Source organism: Centrocercus urophasianus, unplaced genomic scaffold (genome assembly GCF_019232065.1).
Source record: "Centrocercus urophasianus isolate 14NV4802_14NV808 unplaced genomic scaffold, USGS_Curo_1.0 seq_73, whole genome shotgun sequence".
NCBI lineage: Eukaryota > Metazoa > Chordata > Aves > Galliformes > Phasianidae > Centrocercus > Centrocercus urophasianus.
In genome coordinates, this window is record NW_024885344.1 from 9769204 (window position 1) to 9780862 (window position 11659).

The 11659-nt window shown below is 38.6% G+C and overlaps 1 protein-coding gene across 1 annotated transcript in view; it reads left to right on the forward strand.

Annotated features, from left to right (window-relative positions):
• The window catches only part of IPO8 (importin 8), a 37821-nt gene extending 27446 nt beyond the window's left edge, over nt 1-10375 (forward strand). The window contains exons 21-24 of the mRNA XM_042837823.1: nt 3902-4107; nt 5474-5698; nt 6350-6466; nt 7145-10375. Of these exons, the coding sequence (XP_042693757.1) occupies nt 3902-4107; nt 5474-5698; nt 6350-6466; nt 7145-7242 (646 nt within the window). The 3' untranslated portion in view covers nt 7243-10375. The remainder of the gene's footprint in view (nt 1-3901; nt 4108-5473; nt 5699-6349; nt 6467-7144) is intronic.
• The last annotated feature ends 1284 nt before the right edge of the window (nt 10376-11659 follow it).

Genomic DNA, 11659 nt, shown 5'->3' on the forward strand with positions numbered 1-11659 from the left:
AAGACGCTAATGCCACCCTCTCTTGTACAGTTCTTCCTTCCAGCTGTCATTCAGTGTTGTTTCAGTTTAGAATTGGGTTGCTTTCCAGTAAGAAGCAGTTTTAGGCTTAAATTCGAGTCAGTTGCTGTGATCACAGATTGTGGAGAAACAGGAGAAGAACGAAGTAGATCCACCTCCAGGTGTGAATCTCACTGCTATTTCTTCATCAGCCCTGCTGACAGTCTGTGATTTACTGGTTGGTAACGGTGTCTCTTTGTGATACTCACATCACATAACTCTCATGTCCCTTTGTCCTTCTCCTCCCCTGAGTTCCTAGTGCCCACAGATCCTGCTCTGCCCAGGGGTCTGAAAGGCAGTGGGGTTCTGTGTGTGTGTATGTTCTCATGCTGGAGCCAGTGGTGTTTGCCAAAGTATGCAGTATTTCTTCAGCAGTACTTGTGAACTCCTGGAATGGAATCCATGGGAATAATACATCTTGCTGTGGAGGAAGACATTCAGGTTCTGATAAGTAACTGCTCTCCCATGTTATTAAAAATATGGAAACTGTTTAAAACTGTTTAGAAATTTAAAATGTTAAAAATAATCAAGGCAAGGAGATCTCAGAACTCATTGCAAGACTGCATAAATCTGTATGTCACTGTGGATATTACACATCTGTGAATGTGTGCCCACATACCCTAGTATTCAGATACAAATAAACACTGTATATGTTTTCTATGAGTACTTCAAATTGACGAAGGGCAAGGGACTGAAAAAACATTTATCAAAATGTGTTCCTTGCTGCTTTACACCTTTTCCCTGTCAGCCTGAAATTTGGGTGAGATTTCTACATTTCTTATGCTTATTCTTACACTAAAAATCCTTCTGTGGCAACTGGGGTGAGAGGAAAGTGTAACTTGTTTTAAAAAATGAATAGGTATTTTTATCTGTCTATTTAGTTAGTTAGTTAGACTAGGAGGATTTATTTGACAGGAGTTAAGATCATTAGAAATCCTAGGATATAACATCCTAATCTTCTATAGGTCAAAGAAGGATGGTTCCAACTTTGCAACTGGCTAATTACTTGCAGGATACAGATTAATGTAATGGAAAGCAAGTTGATCCTCACATAAAAGGAGCACAATAAACCACTAAGGGAAAGGTAGGCTTAGTGATTTCCCTCTGAAACACTTTCAATACAGTTTAAACTACAGAAGATCTTTTTTTTTAATCTTGTACTGGAGGAAGTGTATTAGCTACAAAAGAAAGCCCGCAGAGTACGTTAAAACCAGACCTGCTCAGGAGTTGTGCATTGCACTGCCATGTATGGCTCCAAGGACATATGTTTAGCACACCGGGCTTGCTATGTCTGTGAGGCAGCAGAGTGATTGCTAGGGAGGGCTACTGAGCCAGTAAGTGTGCATCTCCAAGGACAAAGTAAGGAGGAGAATTGTATCCAGACAGCTTTGTGCAGACACAAGGATACTGAAACCATTCTTTGCTATTACAAAAATATGTAAATGACATAAAATTCTGCTTCACTTGTTCAGGTCCCGTTGATGTTTGATACAGTTGGGACATTGGAGAGCAGAACTTCAGAATTGTCCTGCTGTTTCTCTGTGCTGACATGTGGAAGAAACAAGTCTCCTTCTGGGTTAGGTTCACTAAGGTGGCTCAATGCCTGGGTGTCCTCCTGAGCCTTCTAATAACATGCTCATTCTAAAGGCATGTGCTCATTCTTACAATTCCTCTGATTAGATGCTTGAAAATGGAGCATGACAAATATAGTGCACTTTCTGGCTATTTGGCTACTTCCTAATAATGATTTCCTTTTAAATAACAGTGTGTGAATCTTCCACTTACATTAGCTGTCCAGAAGAGATAATTTAATATGAAGCTAAGCCACAGTTTACTATAATTTTAAAATTATTTTTCCTGTTGTGTTTTGCAATTTGCATTATATAACAGTAGTTTTCTCAAATGTATTCTAAAAGGTAATTCCATGTGTCATTATCAATTCTATTGCACGTACAAATGAAAGAAGTCTTATTGCTTCCCCGTGTCAAGATGCAGTTTAGAAGTCTTTTGTATGCGTTACAGAGCTTGGATCAAACTTGCATGAAGGTGCTGGCAGAAAGAGAGTGTAGAGAAAGTTCTTTCCTTTTGTACTTGCAGTAAGAACAGCTCTTCCTCAGAAGGCTGTACCTCATTCATAGGTAGCAACATCTTTAGATAGAATTTTAGTCTTCATGAAGTTTGTTTTTGAGACAGATAAACTGGGAGGAGCTAAGGAGTTTCACTTTTTTCATGTAACAGAGGTGAAAGCAGACTATTCCCCTGACTCAGTTTCCTTGGTTGTTTTGGATGCCTTCTGTGCTCGGTTCCTTTTGAAAAGGAACTACTGCAGCTTGCCAAGTGATGGAGGGACAGTCTTCACCCACTTGCATTTTGATGCATTTTTCAACACGTGTAAAGTAGCAGCCAAACCCAACAAGACATTGTGTCATTTCAAATGCTAGGCAGTTTCATTTTCCTTGGAAGGATTATAATGTTATGTGTGGTTGTATATAATTTATCATTATCATCACTACTCTGAGAATGGGGTGACTTTGTTAAGCCTTACCAGGAATAGCAAAGTAGGAGGTATAATGAAATCCTTCCAGATCCACAGCCTTGTTTAAGCACATGTGGAGAAAGCTGTTATAGATTATTGTTATAATACAAGATCACTTGTATTACGGTTTAATATTATGGTTTAGTAGCATATTGTATGGGATCTTTGGTAATGGAAGCTGTAATTATTTTAAAAATTGTATTTCTGTATTAATATTTGAAGTGGCGGATTGAACTGGCTATTTTCCTGTTGCAGTCTCTGGTGCTCATTCTGGTTGTTTCTTCTGTTGCAACTTGTATCCTCTTCATTCCAAAGTAAAACCAATTCTGTAACAGAAATATCTACTGAGATTCTGAAGGATGGATGAAAGTATTCAGAAATGCTAAAAGTGAATAGCTTTGTTTTTCACCCTGCAACCCTGCTGCAGCTGTGCTGGTAATGCCGTGCTGCTGCACATACAGAAGACTGCATAGGATTACCTGATGCACAGGTTTAGGGAGAGAAGAACCTAACACAGCAGCCAGCTTTGGAGATCTGCTTTGTTTTCTGCAGGTCCGGATGAAAATTCTTGCTGGAGCTGCTTGTCCTGTGGAGAATTAGGACAGAAGCTGTCAGCATCAAATAGAAGCATTCAAAACTTTCAAGCCCTTAATAGAAAAACACCATAACGTTAGGGAAAAGTTGAGTGCTACTGGTGCTTCCTGCTAAGGAGGGCCAGAGACTATCAGTAGAGGCAGTTTAAGTTCTCTATAGAGTGCTTAAATACAGCTAGCCCTGTGGCACTCTATAAAAGCACCCTGCGATTCAGTGTGGTCCTGCTTGTCATTACTCTTCACTAATAGTCTTTCTGCTAATTTCAGTCCCTGCTACAGTAGTCCTACCAAAGCCAAAGCAAATTAATTTTCCATTATACTTAATATTGGTATTCTTAATCAGATGGCTTATTAAAGACCAGACTCTACCTAATTATTAAACTATTTTGTTTAGCATTACAAACTTTGCATTTGATAATCATAGAATCACCAAGGTTGGAAAAGACCTGTAAGATCATCCAATCCAACTGTCCACCTATCACCATTAAACAGTTCTTCCAGGAATTTGGACATTGCTTGACAGGTATTTAATTGTTACTAGACAAATGCTTTCCAGTAGGAAACTTGGATTCAGAACGAAACAATCACATATGTAGGAGCTTTGAACATAGACTTTGAGGACTTTCTCTGTCTTTTACCATGTTGAGTGCCAGCCCTTTAATACTCCGTGCAGTGAAATTCTCTTTTTATGTGTAATGTTTGTGTGTTGTTTTAGACTCCATGACAGAAAGATGTGTATAATAGGGCTGAGCATCCTAATGGAGTTACAGAACCGACCACCTGCAGTGGATGCTGTGGCTGCTCAGATTGTCCCTTCAATCCTCCTCCTCTTCTTGGGCTTGAAACAAGTTTGCGCCTCGCGAGAACTCACAGAACACGAGGATCATGCTAAAGATGATAAACACGTTGCAGAAGATAATGGTAAAATCTCCCCTTTTCACATTGTGGATTTTGTCTGGATTTAATTTAAAGGGGGTAAGAAATTGCAGTTCACTTCTAAGGCTCATTAGTCTGCTGAAAGTAAATAGGCCTATCGGGTGCTTGTAAGATCACCTTAGAAATGGACTTTTCCTCCCAAAATTTAATCAAAATGTTTCAACGTATCATAGGTAATACTTCGTGAGAGGATAGTATTGGTTCAGAAGTAACAACAAAACTTGCAAACCCAGTTTTCTGGGTTGTGAATGTATTCCATCTTCTCACATAGGGAGCAGGAAGTTTCCAGGGCTCCACTGGCTTTATTCTTGCTTCCTGGAAAGAAGCTGTTCCTCGTACCCAGCTATTTTAAAGACCTATTCTAGTGAACTTTGAAGGACATCCTTGCAAGTCTTTGTCCAAATGCAATATGGCACACAGTGATTTGCAAAGTAGAGGCAACAGACGTTCCTGGAGTAGAAAGACTTCTTATTGCTATGGCTGGCAGAAGGGAGAAAACATCCGAAGAGTACATTGCAGTGAGAGCTGGGGGAAGTGAATTTTGTGCAGTGCTGCGAGCAGATAGGTGTGGCCTTATTTGATTTGGAATTGGAGATTGCTTGAGGTCCGAAAATCGGAGTGGGTCTAAGTAGATAATATAATCCTTCAAAATTTCACATGATTATTCTGTAATGGAGTTACAGAATTCCTCGAGATGTGTAGGGGTACATAGAGTATAGAAGCAGCACAGAAATTTCCAAATCTCCACCCTGAGATTCAGTCACTCTGCTTGTTGTAGATACGGTCATTTTATACTTCTTATCCTGTTGACACAGGATAAAAACGTAGTTCCAAACCTTCGTGTTCCTGGGGGGGGGATTTTATTTTAACCTCAGTTATAAGTCAGAAGTATCTTTCCTTAAATAAGAAATAGCAAGGTGTGGAGTTGCATGTTGGAATGGAATATAATTCAGGATATAATAATTGTTCCATAAACAGCATGGGAGGTAGGGCTAAGCAAAAGGTGGAATTCTGGATAAAGATAGTGATGGGAGATTTTGTCAAAGATAAACTTACACCAGTTATTTTGGATTGCACAGTAACTGCACTAAAGCAGTGTCCACAAAAGAAGAACAAAGATGCCAGTTTCACATTCCCCAGGTCTTTTTAGAAACAAAAGTTTAACTAAAGATCTTGAACGTATAAAACATTTTAATAGCTTATTTTTCCACTTCTGAGATTTTGGGGGAAGGTGTTATTAGAGGATCTTCTTTCCAACCTGAAATGAGATTTTATTAATTGTTTTTCATTTGTAAGTCATTGTTTCCCAGTACTTTACATTGCTTTATAAAGCACATGAATGCTTTTGCAGAAGAGATACCAAGTGATGAGGAGGAGACAAATGAAGTGAGCCAGGCAATGCAAGAGAACCATGGTGGAGGTGGAGACGAACATGGAGAAGAAGAGGATGACGATGATGATGATGATGACTGGGATGAAGATGCCTTGGAAGAGACTGCTCTTGAAGGGTTCAGCACACCTCTTGACCTTGAAAATGGTGTTGATGAATACCAGTTTTTCACACAAGCACTTTTAGGTATGTGTGTGATAGTGGGTCGAATGATATGATATGATGAAACAGCTTGGCTGTCGTCATTGGCAAAAGCCCTTCTCTTTGTTTCTAGTAGTAATTTAGATTATTGAAACTGGAAATGCTTTTTAATGTTAGTCCTAAGATTTTTTTTTCACTTCCAGGAAGAACTTCAAAAAATAGGTGGCAGTAAATACAGCTAGAGATAAATTGTCTTCATGTAGTCTTTAAGAACTTTTCAACCACAGCCTAAATGAGTGAGACTCGGTCACTAGAGGCTCTCCAATATATACAAACGTTTGTCACTTTCTAGATATTAAAATGATAATGGAAAACTTATTTTCTTCCTTTTCTGTTTGTCTACTCTTGCTGTTTTTAGTTTTGATAAGAATCTTCAGTTAATAGATTTGCTTTGTCATTGTCCATGAATAATGGCCTCACTGTTAAATTGCTGTTTCAGAAAGAAGAGAATGTAATGAAGTTCCCCCCAGATGGCTTGTTTACAGTGGGGATTCTGTGCTGAGAAACTGACAGGAATACTGAATCTATTTTACAGTGCCAGTTCTGCTTGTTTTCCCACATGTTTCATCTTATTCTTCTGAAATTACCTTGCAGTGTAAGCTGATAATCACTTTCCATCCATTCCTGTTTTGACAGCGGTGCAGAGCCGAGATGCTGCCTGGTACCATTTGCTGACAGCACCACTGAGTGAGGATCAGAAGAAACAGCTGCAGGAAATTTATACATTAGCAGAGCACCGGCGAAATGCTGCAGGTAAGTCTCTTCTCTGGGGCCATTTCAAGTGTTGCAGGGATGGTGGAACTGCATCTAATGTATAACAACAGAATAAATCTCTGCCCATTATCAGAAGTCTTACAGAAGGCTTGAGAAGCATAAATAGGAAATTGTGCTTGTATTATCCTTTGGAAGTGTGTGCTATTCCGATTACCTTTGCTTGTAATTAATTGCCTTCTTATTGACATATGCTACTGTTAGAACAGGCTATCAACTTGTTTTGCACAACCTGACATTTGACATGAAAAACAAATTAAGGCACTAGCTCGCTGCCTGCCTGTCACTGGGTGAAGATGACTGTTGAACGTTGTGCTTAACAGCTCTGTTACTTTTGTACTGCTACTGTTGCAGTCAATGTGCTGCTCTGGGTGTTTAGAGCAATTGCATCATAGGAAAATAAACTGATATTAAATCAAGACACATGCAGAATAGTATGAGATACAGTTGTTCTGTAGAGGACAAGTTTCTCCATTCTGTTGAAGAGGTGTGTGTTTATACATTTATAGAAAAGCCAGGTATGGTATAATTTATTACAGTCACTGCAGTTTGGAAACAAAAATTTTTTACACAATTTCGTATTCTAAGATGAATAGTGTTATCTCTGGCAAAAGTGTTCTCTACAGGCTATTGCTCACATCCTTTCTCTTTGAATTCTAGAGACTAAGACAATAGAACAGCAAAGTGGCTACACATTTGACAACAAAGGACTGGTCATAGCATTTAACTTTGCTGGAAGTACTCCCGGTGGAAACTGAAGGATCAACTACGAAGGTCAATGAGAAGGGTTTCATCATTACATTTTTCTTAAACTCATCATGACTTCTGAGTGATAGGGGAGGGTAATTTAATGCTGCCGAAGGTTTTCTGAAATATAGCAGTGTGCTTCCCCCACCAGAATGCTTTTTCTAACCGGCTACTGTAATTTACAAATTCTTGTGGTGTTTTTATAATTTGAAGGACTGAAAAGGAAACATTTGTCCTCAAGGAACCTGAATGACTGGGAGGGGCCAGGCTGCATCTAATTGAGTTGCACTTCTCAGGTTTTTTGCTGTGCAGAATTGATAGATTCATATGGATAACAGTGCCTTCTGTTGTACATGGATTGCCTGAACAAATGGATTTTTGGAGTGCATTATAATTTTTTAAGTGTAAGAACATTTCTCGATAACACTGTAAGCCTTGGTTCCATGTTTTGCTGTCATCTGCTTTTTACTACACCATTTAACTGTTTGTTGGTTGTATACCTGTTGCTGAATTCAGAATACGATCTCTTCCCAGTTTGGTGCAGGCCAGATGTGAATAGGGAAGTGTCTGCTGGAGTTGGAGAGCATACACTGGTTGTGTCAGAGTGTCTTAACAAAATTGCAGATTTTCCCTTGATGTAGTAGTCTTAAATTATTTCTCTTAGCTATGGAATCAACTCACTTGAGTTACGATGGCACGTGTGGCAGTTGGCTATTCTAAATCTACACTGACGTTACCTCCTGCCTGCACGAGTGGCATGGCCCTCTCATGTAGATGTGCTACATGACAACTTTTTATTTCCACTCTTTCTGTTGGGTTCCTATAACCTGATTTTCTGTTTTTATTCATTCATTACCATTCCAATGGTAGTACGGAATGCATAATGTGGTACAAAATATTTACAATATTTTATTTATCTTGATAGAAGAAAAACAGTTGTGGACTTGCTTTTTACTGTTACACTTCTGTGATAGAATTTCTGGTCTGCATTCCATTTGGCTGTTCTTTTTCAATGCTGAAATTTTGTTATCAGCCAGATTATTTTTTTTCCTGAGTTTCAAAGGCCGGTTTCTCATAAATTGAAACATATGTAATAGGTTTTTTCTTTTTTGTGAATATGTTAATTTAGTGAGAAACTTAGCATTGTGAGAAACTGACAGCAATACTAGGTTGAGTGGGTACCCCTTCTCTAGCTCTATTGGGGTCTCAGTGATGTAGCCAAAATAAGTTGGGGTGCTTTAGAATGTGCAGTTTGAATTGAAGATAAAACGTTCAGTGCAGATTTTGTCTCTGTGTTAATTTCTATAAGACTTAAACATATTTACAGAGCAATTTTAAGCACACACTTACGATGTAATTCTTTAGAGCATTGACCCAACTGGAAAGCTGTAGCCCTTTCCCATACACTATCAGATTTTTAAAGCTTATAGATCATTACAGATTGCTGGCCCTGCAGTGTGCTGAATCTTTTTTATTTTTTTTTCAATGTTGAAGTAATTCTAGTTCAGTCTAATAGATCTGAAGCTCTCTGTGCCTTGGCATCAGGAAAAGGCCATAGTGATGCTGCTTTTTCCTTGCCCCTTACTCTGGAATCTTCTCAGTCTTGAATTCATGGCGTAGAAGGTTTCACTCTGTTTTCTTTGCTCCTCCACTTTGGTGTGAGACTTAATTCTGGTACTGTTCTCTGATGCTGCTTTTTTTTTCCACAGCAGCTGCAGAGTAAAAGCATTTCATGTAGGCTTTTCACTGCTATTATTCACTTAATAGCAACAACGAAAATTTCCTACTTTTAGGTCTGTTGTACGTATGGAAAACAGTGAGAACTCCAGGGACTGCATTTTCAGAAATGAAAAATGCATTGAGCTGCATTGGACAGGCTCTTGAACAGCAGAGGGCAGGAAGGCCAGGAAAATCATGGGTCACTTTTGCTGATACAGGCCTGGAGGTATATTTACTAAATGACAGGATGGTGTTGCATCCACTTTGTTGGTGAGTTTCTCAGAAACTGTGGAAGTTGTTAAATCTTCACAATTTTAAGAAACGTTTTTTGGAAGTTGAGGATATGAACAACGTCTCTCCTATCTGATAACTGAAGTTAAGTATTAGGTAGGTAAACTGTTTGAGGCCTTTTATTATTTTATTTAAAGAGATTGTTGAACAGAATTTCTTTCAAAACCCGATTCCCTCTTCTACGCTGGCATGCAGAGTAGAAGGGGGATTTATTTTTCTTCTGCTGATAAGGTTACTTGCACAATCACAAGTTAATAGTTAGAAGTTAATGTATTCAAGGAAAAATCTGCTTTTGCATAGCATCATCTCTGTGTCGCTCAGCTGTACTGTGGCAGCTCCCTGGTTCTGCTTCTTGTATTCTTTTCAAGTCAACTGCCAGGAAAATTTCAGCCAGATGTTTCTTATAAGGGGTTTAATCAGCTGCATGGAGTCGGGAATTTTTGTTGTCCATTTCGCAGTGGGGGTCAGAGATATCTGAGGGGAAGGCATGTAAAAAGGTTGAATGCCCTTCCCTTCCCAGGAGATTCACAAGCAAATGTTTCTACTGGCAAAAGCAAACGTCAGTTATTTCATTTCTTTTCTTGAAAAAGGATTTCACCCAAAAAGATTTACTGGGCTCTAGCCTCCACTTTAACATATGGTTCTCTTTTAACATGATAAATATCCGTTTATACATGATCATAAGTAGGTAGTGGATTTTAGGGATTTCTTTCTGAGTTGTGTCCAGCTTTGTACTGCATTAAAAAGAGAGTGACACAAATGTGCGTTACTGTCTGACTTTCAAGGCAAGATAATCATGGGACATCACATACCAGCGTTGGTCAGCCAAGCATGATGGACACTGGAAGCATAGAGAATCGTGAACATATTGTAAAATAAATTAAAAAAGAAAAAAAAGACTGCTGAGAACTGACCAGTGCTGCTCCGTACCCATGTTCCAAAAGTGTGAAGGTGACTTGTGGACATCGTGAGGGCTTTACATATGAAATTAGCATTGTGTTGGTTATAATCACATCAAATGTTAATCTAAATAATAACTTTCTTTTCCAGATTAAATTAACCCATCCTGGGTATTGAGTTGCTTACTCTGTTTTGTCACTCTTGAGAGGAAAATAAGAATCACCACGTGTTTGAGCTGCCTCTTTTTGCTCTCCTTCTTTCAAAGTCAAAGTATTTGATTTACCTTCATACAGCAGCAAAATCTTTCAACAAAATGGCCAGCTCCAGGTAGAGAGCAGAATATCAAGCTAAAAACAAGTCTTAAAAAACATAAAAACAACCTTCCTTATGCACACAATCAGATTGAAGTAGATGTTCTTTTTAACACAAGTCAAAATTTATAAAGAATGTTACACAAAATGATATTTTGACATTCTTGGTTTTGGAGGGAGAAGTTGTTGGCATGAGACATGAAATGAACTACTTTAAGACATGCCATTTGCCTATGAAGTCCAGGCAGTTTGTGGTTCTGGATTCCATCATACACTGTAGAAGACAGAAGGTAGGACTGTAAAGAATTTTATTGTATTATCTTTTTTTTGTTCCTTTTACTACAGAGCAAGTGTCTGTATTGAGACTTGTGGGCCAAAGGAATTGTAGACAACATGAATGATTAACTATCTTTTGTTTCCAGAATACTTTTCAGCCTTTTTTCTTTCCTTGTTTCCTTCCCTTTGCCAACCATTGTTAGCAGATATTTCAGGGGATATACAAAATATTTGAAAAAAATTAAACTTCTGCAAAATGTGTTAAATCCCATTGCTCCTGAAACAATGGAACCTATCTCTATTTCTATCTCTAGAATATTTCTGTCTCTTGAACAACGTCTCTTAATTAACATATGCAGGTGATACAGAACTCCAAAAGCCCTCACTTTTCTCTGCAGTTTGAGAGGAGCCTTTCTGTGATTTACTACTTAAAATGGGATTACAAAATGGTATTTTGAAATCCCCACACCTTGCACTTACATTTGCTCAAATGATAGCCAAAAACATACCATGTAATTGGGATACTCAGCTCTAGTTCTGGTTTATGCAGCAGTCAATCTTTCAGTAATTAGACAGTCTAATGTTGAGTTCCTCAAGGATCTCTGCCTATAAATGAGAACATAAAACAAGTCCGAGAGCTTCTTTATCTTTGCAGCTGCATATGGAATCACATTTCCCTCATTGCAGCAAAGCATAGAGCAGGTATTGGTACCAAGGTCTTGGTAGTGTGAATGAAAACAACACCCTCTTCTCTCACCTGTCAAGTCTAAACCCAAACAGCTGGGAAACAAAGGATGTTTCTTTTTTTTTTTCTTTACAGTGGATGTTCTGATGTGTTAGAAGAAGCTAAACACTATGCCAGGTACCAGAAAGTCTTTGCACAAAATCATATCATAAAAAAAGATGTATGAACAGGCCAAGCTGCTTGCTT